Below are 21,214 nucleotides of genomic sequence, written 5' to 3'. Positions count from 1 at the left end.
TCTGCACTGACAGATTCAGCAGTTAGGGCTCGAACGCTTGAAGCGCTCTGAAAACTGCCAGAAGCTCTAACAGATTGATGTGATTCTTGCCCAATGAGTGAGACCAGAGACCCCGAGCTGTGTGGTGGAGGTGGTAAGCTCCCCACCCGGTCAGGCATGCATCGGTTGTGACTACCGCCTGTATCTCGGGGATCGTAAAAGGGTTTCCCCTGGACAGATTCTCTTGTCCACCAGTGAAGGCTTTGTACCAGTGTTGGCGAAACGACCACTAGATCGTCCCACTGACCACTTGCCTGAGACCACTGTTTCGCCAACCATTCTTGCATGGGACGCATGCGCAGGCGCGCGTGGGGGACCAGGTAAATACATGACGCCATCATGCCCAGCAAACGCATTGCTTTGCGTACCGTTATCTGGTGACCAGCCTGATATTGCAGAATTTGCAGCAGTATATTCCGAATTCTTTCCTCTGATGGAAAGGTCAACCCCTATTGCGTGTCCAGGATAGCTCCTAGGAACTGTTTGGAGGTGCTTGGCACCAGATTTGACTTCTTCTAATTTATTGTGAAGCCTAATTTGAAGAGGAGGTTGATCGTCCTTTGAATGTTTGTTGTGCAAATTACTGGGGTCTCCCCGTGATGAGCCAGTCGTCCAGGTAAGGGTACACCGGGATTGCCTCCCTGCGTAGGTGTGCTGCCGCTACCGCCAGTACCTTGGTGAATAACCTTGGAGCCGAGGCTATCCCGAAGGGCAGTACCTTGAACTGGTAGTGCCGACTGTCCACCTTGAAGCGCAAGTACTTTCTGTGCGCTGGGAACATGGAAATATGAAAATAGGCATCTTTCATGTCCAATGTTGCCATGTAATCCCCTTTTTTAGGAGGGGGATTACCTCCTGGAGAGTAGTCATGTGAATTTTTTGGGGCTTGACATACTTGTTTGCAGGCCCTAAGTCCAATACTGTGCGCATTGTCAAATCTTTTTTTGGCACAAGGAAGTAAGTTGAATAAATACCCTTGTTTACCTGGTGTCCCGGGACGAATTCTATCGCGTCCTTTGCTAGAAGATTGCCGATCTCCTCGAGGAGGATCTTCTAGTGGTCCAAAGAATGTATTCTGTGTCGGTGAGGGTGCTTTTGGGGACACTAACAGTTCTATGCAGTAGCCTGCAGACACTGGACAGCACCCAGCTGTCTGAAGTGATCCCTTCCCAAGCTTGGGTGAAGTTGGAAATACGTCCCTCTACTGGGGATGCGTGAGAAGGGACCCTGAACAGAACATCACTGTTTTGGTGGAGGCGTGCCGCCGCCTCTACTCAGGCTGCCTCTACCTTTACCACGCCCTCTCTTATTACCCCTGCCATAACCCTGGGTAGACTGCTGGCTGTTGTTCCATTGTGTACCATGCCCCTGGGAATAGTTAGACCTCTCTGGGAATTTTGTCCGCGTGGGTGACGAAAATTGCCATTCCTTCTTTGGTTTGGGGGTTTATTGGTTAGCTGGCCTAGGGATTCGAGTGTCTCATACTCGTCCTTGGCATTTTTCAGTGCGTCCTCGACTGCCTTTCCAAACAATAGATCCGGCTCCACCAGTTTGTCCATCAATGAAGCCTGGGTTTCAGCTTTGAACCCAGACTGTCGCGAACAAGCATGCCTTTTGATAACAGTACCTTCTGCCATCAATCTGCCAGCGTTATCCGCGGCATCAAAGGTTGTTTTTAATATGCAACCAGACACGGCTTCGGCGAAACTTGTGCCAATTGGCTTTTTAAGGGTTCTGGGGCGGAATATATGAGTGCCGCAACTTCTTCCCACTGGTGGCAGTTGTAACTCGCCAGCAGGGTGGTGGAGTTGGCAATCCTTGTGGAGGCTACTTTCCTGCCCAAGCCATAAATCTTATTGCCCTCCTTGTCGGGAGGAGCTTCCGACGATGACAAGGGTGTTCCCGCCCTCTTACAGGTGTTTGTAACTGTCAGGGAGTCCGGTTTCAGATGCCCTCTTATGTACAGTGGGTCTGTATGGGCTGCCCTGAAAAGCTTCTCAACTTTGGGGTTTACCGCCCTAGTGAGATAGGGATTAACAAGTGAAGGGTCTACCCTCCTTTGTATTGACTTAAGGATAGGGATGGCCTGGGCAACAGGTCTCCTTTCTCCCACTAACTCCTCGGCAAAGTCCCTCTCTTCCTGAGCACCCTGGGTGTCAATGTGGAAGTGTTCTGCCGCTCTGGACAGCACTTCATTCAAGAGAGGCTAGTTATCGACAGGGGAGTCGGTAACCAGGGGTTCTTTATCTACCGGGGAATCTAGCCTGTAGGTTTCTGGGTTGTCCTGCTCCTCCTGTTGGTCCTCGTCATCCCATAGTAGCCCGTGCCAGTTCGTTCTTCCAACATGCCCAAATCTGGGTCCTCATAAAGGGATGATCTCCCTGATATTGAGAATAGGGCTGTATACTGAAGGGGTCTGAAGTAGGAGTTTCAACCCGGGACTTCTTACTTGGGGGTATCGGATCCTTAGAGCCTGAGGGAGTTGACCCGTCGGGGGTAAAAGAGAGAAAGTGTTCAGGGTTTTTGGCATAGAAATATGCCAATGATGACATCCTTGACATGACTGTCTATGTCATCAGTAGATCATTCTCTTGAACTGGGAATGATTCTTTCTTGAAGGCCTTTCCCTGTCTTATCTAGACTACACCTACTGGTTTGAACAGGGGTCTTTGGGATAACAGAAGATCGAGACTTGTCCATCTGTTTATGTGGGGTAGAATGTTTTTGAGGTGTGGCAAGAGGCTGAGACTGCTTCCTCTGTTGTTTTTCCCCTTCCCCGTGTGTGGGAAGAGTGTTTGCCCTGTTTTTTCGCTCCTGCGGAGCCTTTCGACGCCTGGCGCCGAGGTTCGGGGGTAGTGTCCCTATCTCTGGATAGTGGAGGTTGGGATTGGGGAGCAACCGCTTGCTCGGCCTGTTGACGCCGATTCCTGGAGTGCAAACTTGGGATAGAGGTCGTTTTCGTCTGACGATTGAACCTCCGTTACCTTGGGGAGCCAGGCACTTCTGGCAACAGTGGATGGTTGCCTGGAGTCATGCGGCGATTTAGATCGAGAACGCCCAGAGGACACCGATTCGGACTGTTCTCTATGTGCCTCCTTCCGAGTACTCGACATGTTCGTCGAGTCTCGGTTGGACTTCATGTGTTTTGTGGAAGTGCTGTGGGTAGCGCTTGTGTCGCTGGGGGTCTGCCCCATAGCCGCCCTGCCGGACGACCTTCCGAGGTCGGGGACTTGCGCTTGGCTGTCAATTGACGCCACGTTGCCCTCGCCGTCCAAAAGCACAGCGTTGCTGCCATCGCTGAAGGCACACTCCGCTGCCATGGCCTCTTGACGCCTGGCGTGGTGGGCCCAACGCTTGATCGAACGGTCCTCGAGTGTTTTCGGTTTGAACCTACTACATGCTCTGCAGTTAGCCTCGGGGTGGCCCCTCTGTAAGCAGAGATTGCACGTGGCAAGCCTGTCAAACCAAGGGTACTTGCGGTTGCACTGGGGTCAAAATTGGAAAGGGGTACCCTCCATACACACCTTGTGGCAGTGGGCTAATAAGTGCAGGAATATATAAGAATGTACCTATATACCAAAAGAGTGTAGAGTATGTCCACCCCCACTCTCCCTACTTGTAGGGCCGAGGCCAGAGGCCTTCCGAGGCCCAAATCCATCGTTGCAGCTCTCGACGTTCGATTCTTTCCCCGGGCCGGCGTCAAGTGTGTGATACGGTGACTCGACGTTGGGGTGGAGAAATGGAGAAATATTACAATATTTTAGCAAAAGTATGGCTAAGGCCAGGGAACTCCACGGAATGCTTCCGACCAGTATGGCGGAAAAAAACTATCCAAGGGTCCTAGACGCGTGAGGGATCATGGGTACAGTGGACGTCACACTAGGGATAGTATTACTGGCACGCCCTGCGTCGACACCCATTTTCCAGTTTTGAAAAACAAAAGGTAATACTCCGCAGCTTCCACTAGATGTCGGCCTATGCACAGCATGTGATCTAAGCAGATTCCACAAGCCTCAGAAATATATATATATAAATAAAAGGGGGAACAGAAAACCTATAAGTCCACCCCCCACTCTCCATACTGATGGGGCGGAGGCCAGAGGCCTTCCGAGGCCTGGAGTCCGTCGTGGCAGTCCTCGACTGTTGATTTCTCTGATCTTCACCGGCGTCGGACTTCAACGTACGGTGGAAGGAGGAAAGGAGAAGTATTAACGTTAATTGAACTATAAAACGGCTTAGCGCTGAAGGAACTCGGCAACATGCGTCAGACTAGCATGGCGGAAAAAAACAATCTGAGGGTCCTACATGCGTGAAGGATCATGGGTACAGGGGACGTCACACTAGGGATAGTATTACTGGCAGGCCCTGTTCGATGTCCCTTTTCGAGTTTCGAAAAACAAACTAATACTCTGCAGCTTTCACTAGATGATCGATCCACTAGGCATCAGCCGCAGCAGACCCGATACCCATTACTTGTGGAGTGCCCCAGGGATCATGCGTCTCGCCAACACTCTATAATATCTTCACCAAGCCACTCTTTGATGATCTTGACCATCTGGGTATCACCTATACCAACTACGCAGACGATTCTCCTACCATTTACTGGGGATTATGAGGAAGATCTGGCTATGGTGAACAGAGTTTATAGCATCGTTCAGGCTTGGATGGCCAACCATGGCCTGCGTCTGAACAATGACAAAGCAGAGCTTATCAACCTGGGTACCGCAGCTCGCATCACCAAACTCAACGATAATTACTCGGCGTTCATTATTGATGGGAATACTATCAAGGTTGCCAAAGAAGTAAAATCCCTGGGTTTTTACCTCGACTCAACCCGATCTTTTACCAAACTGGTAAATTCACTGGCCTCTTCTACGGCTTACACATGTAAATACGAGCCGGAAAACAATTCCTGTCAGTTGACAGCTGTTTAATCCTATCTAGAGCCCTCAATCTATCAAAACTTGATTTTTGTAACGCCCTCTACATAGGGGCAAACAAACCATCAACAGAATACAAGTGCTCCAACATAATGCTCTTAGGGCTGCCTTAAGCATTCCTAGAAGAGTACACATCTGAAATAAGAATGAAACATACATGGCTATCCACCCAAGAAAATATTAATCTCAAATTGGCTTCCCTCATCAACAAATGCTTAAACAAAAAAGCCCCTCGTTACCCAACAGAACGATTTATCAGAAAAAATTCCATCAGACCGTCAAGAACAGCCAACCCCAATTGTCTTCAAGTGCCAAGATTCAAACTGTCCACCACTGGAGGGTCCAGTTTCCCAGTTAGGGCAGCACAACTGTGGAACTCCTTACCACACACTCAGATCTGACCAAACGTTTATCAAATTCAGAAAGAATACAATCAAATGGCTCATGGAGAAAGATAAGTAACCGACACTCTCCTACTGCACTAACTTAGCCCCTGCTTGCATGTAATATATTCTTGATATAGATATGCAAATATGTAAATGTTTGTTAATTATGACATGTTGTCTACATATGCATGCCTTTATACCTGTTCTATACTGTTCTGACCCTCAACCTGTAAAGCCGAAGAAACTGTTCTTACCTTTGTTCTGTAACCTCTGTAACTAAGCTTACGTACTCTTCAAGTGCGCCCCGATACCTCTGGGTCCGGCGCGCACAATAAATAAACTAGATGTCGGCCTATGTACAGCATGTGATCTAAGCAGATTTCACAATCATCAGAAGGGGTACATTACTCACCGTAATCGTATTTCTGATGCTTGTATCTGCTTAGATCACATGCTGTGCATAGGCCGACATCTAGTGGAAGTTGGAGTATTACAGTTTGTGTACCTGTCTAAGATTCAGAGTACTTAACTACAGCTCACATCTTCCACTCAAGATAAGCCTGACTGCTCGGCAAAACTACCAATGTCCTGAGCTAGTACAGACTGATACTCATGTTTATTCGGATATGCACAAGAAATTCCATAAAACGATACAGAACATTTAATACATTTACCAAGTATGGCATAAGATACTACAGCTCATGTACATAAAAAGTGGGCAATATAGATTTCGTAACAAACATTTGTAGGTATACCTGAATTCATTTCAGAGCATAGTGCTCAACTTCGTTTTCCGTAGATTTCAGAAATGTGACTAGCCCACACGGGGTGACTCCGCAAATAGATTAATGACGGCCAGTACTGCACAAAGTCCAGTTCCTGCAATAGGCACCATAAGAACAGGCCTCTAGGCCTTGCATATGCTGGATAGAAAAATACCAAGTGTGCAAGGTCTTCGGAGGGCGCCTCACACATAGGGCAAGACCCATCCAAAAACCACCCAGACCAGGCTGCCACCACTGATAAGAGTTGGGGATCTACAAACCACTGGGATAGCGTACTAAAGTCTTACTGACCGCAGGACTTCAGGAAAACTCCCCTAACAAGGATTTTAAAGTACATAAGTACTCAAAAGACTAATATATGGCAACATTGGGCTACTAATGAAGAAAAACCATCAGCACCTTTGGTTAAATTAAAGCTAAATTAGATCTGCCACCAGCCTTCTCCACAACTCATTTCCCTATATACTATGGAACGTCACTGCAGCACCTCAACCCACACCTACTGGATAGAATAATTATACACACAGGCAACATAAATATTACCAGTACTACACTGTTCTTGAACGGTCGATTTGTTTAGTACGGTGCCATTTATACAATTAGATAGCGATGGACTGTCAAAAACCCTAGCTGCTGAAAGGGTCACTAATACATCAAAACACCAAATATACAAAAAGAGGCCTCTAGGGCATGCCAACGACTGACTAAAACTTTGACGCAAGGTTCATTGCGATACTACAAGCTTTATACGTACATCTTCATTCCAGTCCTCTGTACCCCACTCTTCTGTGGCAGTCCTCCATGCACCTAGGAGAAAAACATGCAGAAACATTATAAAATGGCATTTGAAATAGGATACTGCATCTGTTCAGCAATGCACATTGACCTACAGTCAGATTATTGCATCCGGAGCAGGCCTTTCAAAGAACTTTGTAATTACACAGGGGTGGACGTTTCTCTGCTTCCATTTCACAATTAGAAAACCAACATTGCCACCAAACGGGTACGCTGCCCACATAGGTGTCAAGTAACTAATGGTTATACTAAATAATCCTTTCACATACAAGTAGATTTTCAAGCAACTTTCACACCTATTACTAAAATGTTACAGATGGGTAATCAGCAGAGTTCAATGTTAGGGCAGTTGCTGTACCACCCTCCCTTGAGGGTGCTACAACCACAAACTAAGGGGAGGGCTAACGCATGAGAAGAAAGGGAAGCCAACCCTCTTAATGTAGCTAATGTGGTCAGAGAGACCAGCCTCATTTCAGGTCGGTGTAGTTGGTCAACACAAAGGTTCTATTAGTCCACACATGTTATACTTAATGTTAGTAAGACATCTAAAACTAACACGTCAAATAAGGACTGTTTCATTACCAGAGTAATAAAATATGCCCAGCATATTTATAAAAACAGAAAAGTCTCTAAAAAGACTACCCCCCATGTCCTTATGTGGGCTGTTCACAAAAGGTGAGCAAGAACCATAACATAAGAGGAGCGAGGAGGAAACAGGGAGCCATAAAAAACATAACCGGCACATTAGTACCCAATTGGCCTGTACAAGACAGAGCAGTATCCTAAAAATGTGCCGTAACATAGTATACGTGGAAGGCCACTAAACCAGATGGTCAGCAGCCAAAACAAGTTATAGTGTCTAGGATAAAGAGAAACAATTTTACCAAGGGGAAACATTAAAAATATGCAACACCAATAACATTAATGTACATTTATTTAGATGCCCAGGGAATTAAAGGAGGAATGCAAAGTCACAGAATACAGTATAGCCAAAGAGAAGCAAATACCAGGTGTGAACCATATCTAAAGGCTTCCAAAAATCAATACAAAATGTACCAAAAGCAGTCAGTGTTGCAAGTACATTTAACCTGTAAGAAATGCACTGTAGGACTTTTTTTTTTTAAAGGATCTATATATTGCAGGCAAGTGCAAAAATTACAAAGCTTGGTCCAGACCTCACCGAATCCAAAGGGGGTCCAGGAAAGAAATGTCTTGGGACAGGTAGGTGTCACAGATTTTTCCATACTCTGGCCTGGTGCACAGATGTATAGAAGGCCAACCTAGTATAGTGACAGGAACAACTCTGGGAACTGTAGCCAAACCAGTTCAAGGTAGCAAGGCTAGCTCTAGGCTAAGTCTCAAGGGGTGGTGAGCTTGTACATTTTAATAATTCTTATTCAAATTTTTCCATGCGAGAGAATGTAAAACACTATACCTTCAACGCTTTCCCTTTGCTACAACTCGCATGATGTATATGCGCTTTAATTGTATATGAGCCATAAAAAACATAACAGGCACATTAGTACCCAATTGGCCTGTACAAGACAGAGCAGTGTCCTAAAAATGTGCCGTAACATAGTATACGTGGAAGGCCACTAAACCAGATGGTCAGCAGCCAAAACAAGTGGTAGGGTCTAGGATAAAGAGAAACAATTTTACCAAGGGGAAACATTAAAAATATGCAACACCAGTAACATTAATGTACATTTATTTAGATGCCCAGGGAATTAAAGCAGGAATGCAAAGTCACAGAATACACTATAGCCAAAGAGAAACAAATACCAAGTGTGACCCAATTCCCCACCTATGAGAGGATTAAGCATTGGAAGGACTCAATGCTGTTTACCGGTGATTCTTCTATTAATAATTGTTGCTTTTGTGGGGTCAAGGACTCCACTGAAACGTTGAAACAAGTAGTCATCAAGTGTTCCTATTTTGATAACCGTCTAATGTGTTTTAAGGATAACATTGGTAACACAGATGAGTCTATGAACCTCCTTTGGTGAAGATGTATGTGGGGTACCAGTATATCTTCGATTATGGCCTTAAGGGTTTTACTTATATTTCTTATTACAGAATTGGACATGAAAATGTATAAACTGATGTCATGGTGTGGTATGCATTCGAAATTTATATTTTGAATCTTATTATATTATTTCTTAGTTTTAACAGTGTCATGAGTGTTAAATGTTTCAGCTTTTGTATTCTTTTTATGTTGTGTAAGGTTTTTTGAAAAATGAATACAATGAAAATATTGACTACTAGCATTTACCATCAAACAACACTAAAATAAGATTACATGCATTAATCACCGTAATAGCATTTCTGATTGTATCTGCTTAGAATCACATGCTGTGCATATAGTCCGACATCTAGTGGTAATCGCAGAGTATTGCATCTTTCTTTCAAAGATCAAAAGGGGATGTCGGGATGGGCGTGACTAATACTATACCTAATGTGACGTGTAGTGTAGCCACAATCCCTCACGCATCGCGATACTTCTGGTTGTGTTTTTTCTGCCATGAGGGAGCCTTATAGTCAGCGTGAGCGAGTACAGAAGAAACTAGGTGTAAGATGTCTATGTTCAATTTTACTCCTCGAGGAAAGGAACGGTGATCGCATTGAATCTAAGCAGATACAATAATCAGAAATGCTATAACGGTGAGTAATGCACGTCTTCTGATGCCTGTGAATCTGCTTAGAATCACATGCTGTGCATAGACTACGAGCAGTACACAGAGATGGTGGTGGGATGTGTGAAGAAACGGTAGCAAAGAGGTCTTGACACCGCTTGTCCCACCTGAGCTTCAGGCCTAGAGTGTGTATCTAGGCAGTAGTGTTGTGTAAACGTGTGGACAGAAATCCAGTTTGCTGCTTTGCAAATGGACTCACTGAAGGGGAACATTTGCAATAAATGCAATGGTAACCCCTGTGCCCCGAGTAGTGTTCTAGGCGCGAAGGGTAGATCTCTCTTGGCAAGAGTGTAGCACAGTGTGATGCAGTTTACGATCCACTTTGAAATGGCTGATAGACAAAGGGTCTTATACCAGCTGCCAGTAACGGAAAACTGGTTTGATTTTCTTAGTGGCTTTGTCTTTTCCTAATAGATAAAGCTTTCCTAACAACTAGTGCGTGGAGGCTTCTTTCTGCCACGTTAGTAAGGTTCTGGGAAAAGGTGGGTAGTTCAACAGACTGGTTTACATGGAACTTTGAAATAAATGTATGCGCAAACCGTGAGTGCACCGGACCACCTCATCTTTGTGAATCGTAACAAATGGGTCCTGTACTGAAAGGGCCTGTAGTTCACCAGCTCTCCTTGTCGAGGTGATTGCCACCAGGAAGGCTGTCTTCTAGGCGAGTGCTTTAAGACTAGCATTGTGCATTGGTTCAAAGGGAGGCCCCATTAATCCGGTAAGTACAACGTTCAGGTTCAACCCGGGAGCTGGGTTGGAAATAGGGGATGGAACAAGTTACTTACCTGTAACTGTTTTCCAGCATGGGTCTGGCATGGATTCACATGCTCAGGAATATTCCCTGTCGCCAGGATGGGAATCCTCGGTAAAGAAATAAATCTGTTTCATTTCTGAACTGTCTTTCTCCTAACAACCAATGACTGAGCTCTGGGTCATACTGCCCCCAGCCAATGACTGCCCTCTACCCAAGCCCCTCCTCTGGCAGCCATCTTCAGATTTGGTAGCACGTAAAGTGGCAGTAGGACCAAGAGAAGAGCCGCAGAGGGGTAGGCAGGAGGGTTTGCATGTGAATCCATGCCAGACCCATGCTGGAGAACAGTTACAGGTAAGTAACTTGTTCCTTCTCCAGCATGGGGACTGGCATGGATTCACATGCTCAAGAATACATAGCAGTACACACATGCAACCACGGGAGGCAGCAAGGATCAACATTAAGCATTACAACAACTCAACATTAAGCATCTGTTGCCTCCTCACCAGGCTCACCTTCAAGTGAACAGGTTGCGCAGCACTGCCTGGCCGACTCCGGACTCCTCCGTGGAATCCCGGTCGACGCTGTAGAATCTCGTGGAGGTGCGAGTCGACCTCCACGCAGCAGCCCTGCAGATGTCCAGCAGGGGCACAACAGACAGGAACGCTGTAGTAGCAGCGATTGCTTTGGTCGAATGGGCTCTCGGACGGTCAGGCAACGGTCAGTTTGCCAACCAGTGACAGTGCATGATGCAGCCGGAGAGCCATCTGGAAATGGAAGCCTTGGGGAGGGCCGTCCCTTGGTTCACAGGGCCAAAGTTCACAAACAGCTGTGATGTCTTCCGAAAATTTTGTGCGGTCCACATAGAACGTCAGCGCTCTAGCCATATCCAGCGAGTGCAAAGTCCTCTCAGCCGGCGACGAAGGCGACGGGAAGAAAACAAGCAACAACAAGGGCTCGTTGAGATGGAAGTCCGACGGCACCTTGGGCATGAAGGAGGGGTGCGTCCTCAGCACTAACCTCGTCTCGTGGAATGTCAGGTACAAGGTACAGGGGTTTACAGGAGAGGGCTTGGATCTCTCCCACTCGTCGTGCGGAGGTAATGGCCACAAGAAACGCCGTCTTCCATGATAGAAATTTCAGCAGAGCCGAATGAAAAGGCTCGAATGGCGGACCCATGAGCCTGGTCAGCACCACGTTGAACTCCCACGCTGGGGCCGGGGCCATAGCCTTCACCAGCGGGAACGAGCGGAACAGTCCTTTCAGGAACTCCTTGGCGGTGGGACCACAGCGATGACCGCCCCGGAGATCTGGTGTCGCGGGAGATAGCCGCCAGGTGAATTTCGATGGGGGCATGTGCCAGCCCCGCCTTGGCCAGCGCCAGCAAATACACAGCACCTGAGGGGCCATAATCCGTAGAGGGTTGATCTTCTGTACACGGCACCAGACAGAGAACCTCTTCCATTTATGTTCATAGCACCCGAGAGTCGAGGAAGCCCTGTCCTTGGCAAGTACCTCCTTGCAGTCCGCCTGGATATCGTAGCCTCCAAACTCGTGCTGCAGGAGCCAGGCAGTAGGTTCAGCGATCCGGGGTCGTGATGCAGGATTGCAACTCCTCCCCTGGCGAGATCTGCGTCCGTCGATAGTTTGACTGGAGGGGACGCTGTCATGTCCTCAAGGTCTGGGAACCAGATCTGTCTCGGCCACGCCAGTGCGACGAGGATCATCCTGCACCTGGACCGTCTGAGTTGACTGATGAGTCACATAAGCAACAGCAATGGTGGGAATGCATAGACTAACAGGCCGTCCCAGGGGAAGGAGAATGCATCCCCCATGCTCCCCGGGTGGGGAAACCTGCTGGCGAACCTGCGAAACTTGGTGTCCGCCACCGTCGCGAACAGATCAATCTGGGGATTGCCCCACCGTCGTAATAGGAGATCTACTTGATCCTGCCGAAGCTCCCACTCGTAGCAAGAGCGCAGCTCCCTGCTTAGTGATTCGGCAACTGTGTTCATCACTCCTGAGTGGTGAAAGGGTACCAGGAACACCCCTTGGGTGACAGCCCAGTGCCACAGATCTTGCGCTTTCTTGGAGAGCCGGGGATCTGGTGCCCCTCGGCTTCCAGATGTAGAACATTGTGGTGGTGTCGGTGAAGACCGGTACCACCTTGCCCTTGAGGGACCGAAGGCCCGAGAGCCCAGAATACTGCCCAGAGTTCCAGGACGTTGATGTGCAGCTCCCTCTCCTCAGGGAGCCAAAGGCCTCTTGCGTGGAGATTTCCGGTGTGCGCCATTCATCCCTCCAGGGAGGCGTCTGTTGTCAGTTTCCTGATGCGCTGGGGCCTGGAAGTCCATGCCCGCCGCGAGATGTGCGCAGGTGCCCCACCACCAGATTGCTTGTCGGAAAGTCTTTTTGAGGGTGATCTTGTCCTCCAAGCTTCCTGCCACTTGTATCAAACAGGCATCAAGGAGCTCCTGCAGCGGCTGCAACCTGCACAGCCTTACGAGGTATATGCATGACATCATGCCGAGCAGGGACTTGATGGACCTAACCTGGCAACTTCCATGGTCAACAACTGCTGTACCTTGCCCAGGATGGCCTTTGTCTTCTCCGACGGTGAAGCCAGCCATGCCACCGTGTTGAGCTTGGCTCCCAGGAACAGGGCATCCTGCTATGGCAGTAAGTAGGACTTTGCATAGTTTATTGAGAACCCCAGTTCTGTGAGTAGGCGGACGGTCCTCACTGTGTGGTCGACAGCGATTTCCCTTGAGTTCGTCCAGATGGGGGTAGACGTGGATCCCCTGCAGGCGCAGCCGCGCCGCCACCGGTGCCAGGCACTTGATGAAGACCATTGGCGCCGACTTCAGACCGAAGGGCAGTGTCTTGAACTGATAGTGCCGCCCTTAGACCACAAAGAGCAGACATTTTCGATGTGCCTTGCATATGGGGATGTGGAAGTATGCATCCTCCAGGTCCAGTGACAACAGGAAGTCCCCTTCTTCCAGCTGTTCCTGCACGTGCTGAAAGGTGACCATCTGGAATTTCTGGGATTTTATGTATTTGTTGAGGGGGTGGAGATCTAGGATGGGCCGCCAGCCGCCTGTCCTTTTGGACGAGGAAGTACCGCTAGTATACCCCTGGATCCTCTTCAGGACGAGCTCTATCAAGCCCTTTTCCAGCAGTGCTCGTACCTCCAGTAGCAGCTGTGGAATGTGGTTTTCTTTCCTGGCCACCACTGGAAAATGGGGACACTTCCTTTGGAAATCCAGAGTGTGTCCGTGGGCCAGGGCATCGAGCACCCAATGGTCGGTGGCGATGGATTTCCACACGCCGAAGTTAGTCAGCCGGCCTCCCACCGGGGTGCTCAGGTGGGGGCATGATGTCCCGGCCGGTTCAGTCCTGCTTTGCCGAGGCCTAGCCCCCTTGGGCCCCTTGGCGACGACGATGTCCACTGGCCTTGCTGCAGCCCCTGAAGGCTTCCTGCGACAAAGAACGGACTGCCTGATGGTACGACAAAGAGCTGCCGCCAAATCCTTTGGAGGAGACTTGCCTCCAGAGGTCCGGAAGGACGGCTGTCACTGATGGAGCGTGCCCAAGGCACGGGCCGCCTCTGTGTCCGCCTTGAGCGCCTGCAGGGACTTGTCCACTACCTTGCTGAACAGGTTGTTCCCGTCGAAGGGCATGTCCAGTACCCTGGTCTGTACGTCCCGACGGAAATCGGTGGCCCTGAGCCAACCACGCCGGCGAAGGCAAATGCCGTTGCCCATCTGGCAAAACCCCGGTGTCGGCGATGTCCGTGGCTACCGTGATGGCATGGTCAGAAGCCACCTCGCCCTCCTGCAGGATTTCAAGGGCATCCGCTCTCTTGTTATCCCAGAGGAAGTCCAGAAGGGGGTGATATTAAGCCACAGCTCCCCATCGAAGCGAGCCACGATAGCGAGAGCTTTGGCGGCCTTAATGGTAGTCGCTGCCGACGAGATGACCCAGATGTCTCATGGTGTCCAGCTTCTTCCCATCACCGTCCGGCGGGGAAGTAGAAGTCGATGCAGTCGCCCCTGCTGATTTCTTCTTGGCCGCTGCAGAGACTACCGAGTCCGGGGACGGCTGTGCCCTGAGGCACATAGGAGCGGAATCTGGGACCCGGTACTACTTCTCGTACCCGTCTCTTTGCAGGGGCCGTGTACAGGTTCTTCAGAAGGGACAGTCCCTCGTCCCAGATGTCCAACAGCGGGGCTGAGTACGGTCATCCTCCTGGCCTCTCGACATTGATAAAGGAATCCCTCCTCCTCTTTGGGGCATAGTTGGAAGAGTTGCGGGGCCCTGGCGATCATTGCGTGAAACTAGCCAATTTCGTTGTGAGGAAACCCCGGGGAGGGGGCGATGGGAGAGCCATTCCCTCGTCCCCATCGTCTAAGTCTCATCCCTCGGTGGAGGGGATGGAGGTGAAGGATGGAAGGGTGGTGGTGGATGGACTAGTCTCCGCTCTTTCGGAGGGCTCCCCGGCAGTCCAGGCACCGCTGGATCGTCCGCCGGAGGTAAGGGCAACCTGGTCCTTATCTCTGTGCACAGGGTGTGCAGCGCCATCAAGATGTCTTCCAACCTGTCCGGCGGTGGTGGCATCGGTTGCGATGGGAGCTTCGGCAGAGGCGTGTTGTCCTCCGGTTCGTCGTCAACCTGCCGTTATTCGTCGGCTCCACCCTCGCTGTCCACGTGTGCCTAGTCGGGATCCTTCCCACAGGCCCCGACCTCTTCGAACCTCTTGTCCAGGACTGCCTTGATGACAGACAGCTCTTCCTCGGACGAGGTATCCGAGTCCGCTAGGACTACATCCACCCCCCCTCCTTCTTGGCCTGGGGATTCACAGGGGTCTTTTCGATCGGAAAGACGATTCCCTCTGGGACGGCAGGGAAACTCTAGGCCTGGAGGTAGTCTCCACTGGGGTCGCCTCTGCGGGCTTCGCCAGGGACGCCACGACTCCTTCAATCGATGCCTTAGCCGGGTGAATCTGGGCCTTCATGACCTTGGGTGCGTCTGAGGCCTTCAACGTGGGGGGTTAGGGGGGGGGGGGGGGGGTCACCGTCTCGCTCCCCCTTGGCTTTCTCCGTCGGGACTGGCCGGGGCTTCTCCCGAAGCTTACCCGGGTTCTCCGACTTCCTTTTCACCGAGCCGGAGCGTTTGTTCGTAGTTAACGCCATCGCCCTTGAGGGGCATAGAAAATTCCGAAACGGGTCCCTTTTAATCGGAAGATGAATCGGTGGAGTTTGAGGCTCGATTTTTGACCGGAAAAATAAGTAAACTAAGAAAAAAGGCAACACGCAGTAAAAGCTTGAGAGCAATAGCACGAGGACTCCCAACACTTGAACATGCGGTAAAAATCTGAAGATGGTTGCTAGAGGAGGGGCTTAGGTAGAGGGCAGTCATTGGCTGGGGGCAGTATGACCCAGAGACCAGTGATTGGTTATTAGGAGAAAGACAGTTCAGAAACGAAACAAACTGATTTTTTCTTTTACCAAGGATTCCCAGCCTGACGGGGAATATTCATGACATGTGAATCCTTGCCAGCCCACAATGCTGGAGAAACATATATTCATCATAGGTTCTTAAAATACATTAAAATTACTTAAACACTACAAGAAGTAAGTAACTTAATGCAGTAAAGATAGAACCTTGTCAGAAGTGATTTTCCCCAACTTCAGCAGTGCAATACAGAAGAAGGAGGCCTTGCGCCCAAAAGTCACAGGAGCCACAATGCTTCACCACAGAAGGTGTCTATAGCAGCTAAGTTATACTTGGCGATTGTTCAAAGTAAAATTCAACAAGGTGACCAAGTAAATTGTGTTATCTTTCAGATAATATCCAGGTTCAATGACCAAAAGGCAATGGAATGGAATCTAGGACAGAAAGGGACTGGTTCCCATTATCCTATGGAGGGCAGGGGGAGACAAATGCTTTGCATTTACTTCACTCCTGTTCAACTCAGATTTCCCCACAGGACTTGATTGGTTGACTGGGCGGAGAAGCTGCAGTTTGTATTTCCTGAAGTTGGATCTGGTGAGACTGGCGCGAGGTGCCCAGGAGCTGTGCAAGTATTGGTCCAGTCAGGTTCAGATGCAAGCTGCAACCCTTGGCAAGGGATAGATGCAGGATTCACTAATGCATGTCTCTTCACAACACTTCACAATACGGGGAAGCAGAGTTCAAGTGATGGCCGCCGCACATAGATTATGGTAGATATTCTTCCAGCTGCACTTGAAGAAGCTTCTTTCATGCAGGATTGCTTGAGACTGGAACCCATTTACTTAGATCCTCTCCTGAGTGAAACCCAACTTTTGATGACAGAGGTCCGACGCTAGACAGTGACCATGTTTTTACATATTCTTTGAGATGCGAGGCCGCAAAGGCAACACAAGAGCAAAATGACAGGTTCTCCTCCATTTATATTTCAGCATTTGAATCTGGATAATTCATTTGACTTCCTGAACACATTACAGAACTACTGGTACATGGCAGTACTACACTAAGGTATTTTATTTAGTCATTTAGCAAGATATTTTGCAACAGAGGTGACGCATTGAGATAACCAATAGCTATACTAATGGACATCCGATTTGTGGTAATTTGTGGTAGGCTCTACTGAGTTTCGTAGAGTTAACGGAACGTTTTTCAACCTACTTTGAATACAGAAGTCAATCCGGAGATTAGGTAGTCGATGAGTTTGTGCTAGCAATTTAATGTATATAACTAAAAGGAAATAACATTGGTTTACAATATGCGTAGAACTCACTATTTTAATATGTTCTGATTAAAAATGGATAGCTATATATATGGGATACATTACTCACCGTAATCCTATTTCTGATGCTTGTATCTGCTTAGATTCACATGCTCTGCATATGCCGACATATAGTGGAAGTTTCGGAGTATTGCACATGACATTTTCGAAATGGCAAATTGCATTTTTCAAAATTCGAAAATAAAAGTCAGAGTGGCTAATACTATCCCTAGTGCCAAGTATCCATGATAACACACGAGTTGAGGTCCCTCAAATTTTTGGTTTCTGACTAGAGGGAGTGCAAGTTGCAAGCGTGAAATGTATGTAGAGACCATGAGGTGTAAAAGTTCTATGCTTCTTTCCAAAGCACCTTCAACTCCAAGAGGGGAGCGCATGTGAATCTAAGAGGATAAGCATTACAAATATTACGGTGAGTAATGTATTCCTTCTGAGGCTTGTGGCTCTGCTTAGATTCACATGCTCTGCATAGATTAGCGAGCAGTACTAGCAGAAAGAGGTGGATTATTATCAGGTAGAACTGCAAAGGGATGTTTCAGCAACGCTTGTCCCACCTGCAGATCATCCCTAAATTTGTCCAGACAGTAATGTTGGGTGATGGCGTGTACTGAAGTCCAAGTGGCAGACTTGCAAATAGCATCTAGAGGCACGTTTGCTATGAAGGCTAAAGTTGCTCCAGTGCCTCGAGTTAAATGTGTTCTGGGCTTAAGGGGCAATGTTCTCTTGGCAAGAGAGTAACAGAGTTGGATGCAGTTGAAAATCCATTTAGAAATCGTTTTAAAGATATGGGCCCCTTACCTTGCAGCGGCTACAGATACAAAAGAAACAATCTGTCTTCCTGATCGACTTGAAGGTAGAATATGACAGCTTTGCGTACATCCAGCGTACGTAAAACCGTATGTAGACTTTGTTCCGATGAGTTTGCTGGGTTCTGGAAAACCCCAGGAAGCTCTATAGTTTAACACTGAATTTTAACGTGAATTGGGATGAGAAGCGAGGATGTGTTTGTAGCACCACCTTGTATTTTTGTATAACTACGAAAGGGTCTTGTACTGATAGAGCATGTAGTTCGCTAACCCTTCCGATAGAGGCAATGGCTATGAGGAAGGTCATCATGTAGGTCAGATGTTTAAGGCTGGGGTTGTGCATAGGCATGAAGGGGGCCTGCATGACCCTTGCGAGTATAACACTGAGATCCCAGCTGGGAGTAGGATTAGAGATGGGCGGGTACAGCTTTTTGACACCCTCCATGAAAGCTTCAACTATGGGCACCTTCCACCACAAAATGTTATTCCGAGACGTGGGGTAGGAAGAGGGTGCGGCTAGGTGTACTTTGAGTGAGTTAAAGACTAATCCTTAGTCAAGTAGGTAGAGCAGGTAGTTGACTACTTTGGTCGGTGAACATTCAGTTGGATTGAAAGACTGTTTCCTGCACCATAACACAAAGTGTTTCAATTTGTTAAAATAGCAGTGCTTTGTGTTAGGCTTGCGTGCCTCCTTGAGTATTTCCATGCACCTTTGGACTAGGTAAGGTGCCCAAACTGTATAACCTCAGGAGACAAGCTGCTAAGTTTAGCTTCTGAGGGCATTGGTGCAGCAGTGTTAGGAAGAATTCTCAGAAATGTACTAATTCCCTCTATTTCAGACCCCTAGCAACGTTGCTAGATTTTGAGGATTTGATTTTTTTTTTTACCTGGAGAGAGTAAGACCCTTCCCCCCACCCCCACTCTCTCATGTATTTTAATGAGATTTTTAAACTGTTTCTTTTGCTTATAGAGCCTCACAAACTCCATAAGGCATCTTTTACATTGTAAACATGGTGAGCAGGCGAGACCCCCCCTGGCCTTTTAATATCACAGGTATTGCTGTTTTGTGGCCCCAGGCCCAGCATGCTGCCTCGCGTCCCTGGCTCCCTCGCCTGCTCTTTCTGTCCCTCTGTCCGCCTCCCAGCCCTCCCCGACCCGTGTTTCGTTAGTCCCCCCGGCCTCAACAGTTCCTCCCAGGGCAGCCCTCTGCCCGGCAGGCCCTGTGGCTAAAGGCCCAAAGGCAAAGGGCAGCTCCTACATTGGTGGCTTCAAGAAGTGTCAAGAAGTGTCCGCAGGGGTAGCCAGTGGCCAGCCGTCAACCAGGACCAGTAAAGTAGGAGTGGTCTAGGTGGGGAGTAGAGCAATTACTCTACCCTGGAAGCCTAACCACTTATCAAATCTATCTAAAACACCTTAATAACAATTAACACCTCTGCTGCCCTCCTCACCATCACACTATAAAACCTAACAGTGTTTAGTACAACACCCTTTCGACCCATTAGGCGTAGGCCTCTCTTCCACTATACAGGACTCTCAAATCTGGCTGTGTTTAATATTGTAATCTTTTGGTCACCTTGTGTCTCAAACATAGCTGTATTTAGTACAACACCCATTTGGCCTGTTATATGTAGGCCTCTCTCCCTCTATGCAGGACTCTCAAATCTGGCTGTGTTTAATATAGTAATCATTTTTCTGGTCACCCGTTTCTCAAATCTAGCTGTGTTAAGCATTGTAATCATTGGTTCACTAGTGTCTCAAGCCTAACTGTGTTTAGCACTGCACCCATTTAATCTCTCTGGCATAGGCCTCTTCCCCACTATACGGGACGTTTAAATCTGGCGATGCCCTGTTTCAAATTGCATTGTTGATTGGGGCCTCTCTCCCACTATACAGGACGCTCATACGTGACTGACCAACTCTTATCTAGAGAGCATCACTGTGGAGTGAGACAGATCATTGGCCGATTGTAAAGTGATACTGTGATTAGGGGCTCACGCCTCATGAGATTACACAGTGATTGTTAACACCCATTAGGACAACTCTGTAGTTACTAGCTATCCTTCCTAATCCCACATAGTTGGCTCTCCGCAGTGAACCTTGTCCAGGGCGACGCACATTAAAGGCAGCCACCGATAACACCCAGCGATATAACCCTAACAAACCTCCCCAACCTTACTCAAGACAGCGACTGAACAAGTCAGCAATACCAGCTGACAATACCACCTACAGACAGAGCACAAACTTGTAGCGGAAATTTCCCTACACCCACTACTACACCACAAGACAGCCGTACCAAAGCAAAATTTCAACCCGGCATCAACAAACAAAAAGACCAAAAACAAATCTCAAGCTCAAAATGCCACGCAAACAACCTTTCCTGAGGGAAAGAAAAGGAGCAGCATGAACAAACACTAACAGAAACAAAGACTCACAACTGCAGAACACACTCCCACAGACAGAAACGACAACCGAACCAACGCTAAGAGAAGAGACAAATCCCTCTACTTCACACCATACCTCACAAACAGGTCACCAGAACGAACAATAACGCGAGAATCACAAACAGCAGACAACCAAACACAACCATGCAGAAGAACGGACAACACAAGTAATAACAAAAACACAATCAACACAATAACACCTTACATCACCAAAACACGAGGAACTTCAACAATCCTTGTAAGAAGAACCCGAGGAAAACAAAACCCAAGACTGAACCTAGAAGAACATTTCAATGACACAGAACACCTGCACCAACACCCCAACTAGAGATCGACCTGAAAGGAAACCTCAACACCGATCAGAAGATGACCCCAACAATAAAGCCCAAACCAAACTACACCTCTAAACTCCACTGCAATCTATTAAACGCAAGGTCCATGTCAAAACACTCAGATCATTGACCTTCTCTATGACAACGGCATTGACATCCTGCTCATCACAGAAAAATAGTTGGAAGACAACTACAAAAATCACACTACAAAGCTGCCACCCAACAAACTTCAAATGTCTTCAGTAAAAATAAAAAAGGTGGTCTCGCAATAGCATTCAAAGGGCACCTGAAAATAAAAACAGACGAACCTCAACATCATCAACTGCGAAACAATGGTCATACACCCATCAGCGAACCCAGAAACCAACATCACCTTCATCCTGGTTTACAGACCACGACACAAACTTCGTCGATAACTTCATAGAAGCCATCACCAACATAGCCATTAAGCACAAA

The 21,214-nt window shown here is 48.1% G+C and overlaps 1 protein-coding gene across 12 annotated transcripts in view; it reads right to left on the bottom strand.

Annotated features, from left to right (window-relative positions):
• Positions 1 to 21,214, bottom strand: part of UBAP2L (ubiquitin associated protein 2 like) — a 1,950,223-nt gene that overhangs the window by 1,247,761 nt on the left and 681,248 nt on the right. For all 12 annotated transcript variants that reach the window (XR_011304365.1, XR_011304368.1, XM_069651771.1 and 9 more), the window contains one exon: positions 6,905 to 6,957. Coding sequence is in view for 10 of the 12 variants with exons in the window: in XM_069651771.1 (XP_069507872.1) it covers positions 6,905 to 6,957 (53 nt within the window). In the remaining 2 variants the exon portion in view is untranslated. The remainder of the gene's footprint in view (positions 1 to 6,904; positions 6,958 to 21,214) is intronic.

The sequence above is a fragment of the Ambystoma mexicanum genome, chromosome 1p (genome assembly GCF_040938575.1).
Source record: "Ambystoma mexicanum isolate Mex_15411 chromosome 1p, UKY_AmexF1_1, whole genome shotgun sequence".
Taxonomy (NCBI): domain Eukaryota; kingdom Metazoa; phylum Chordata; class Amphibia; order Caudata; family Ambystomatidae; genus Ambystoma; species Ambystoma mexicanum.
The sequence above is the reverse complement of the archived record's forward strand: the minus strand, read 5'-3'. Positions and strand labels throughout refer to the sequence as shown.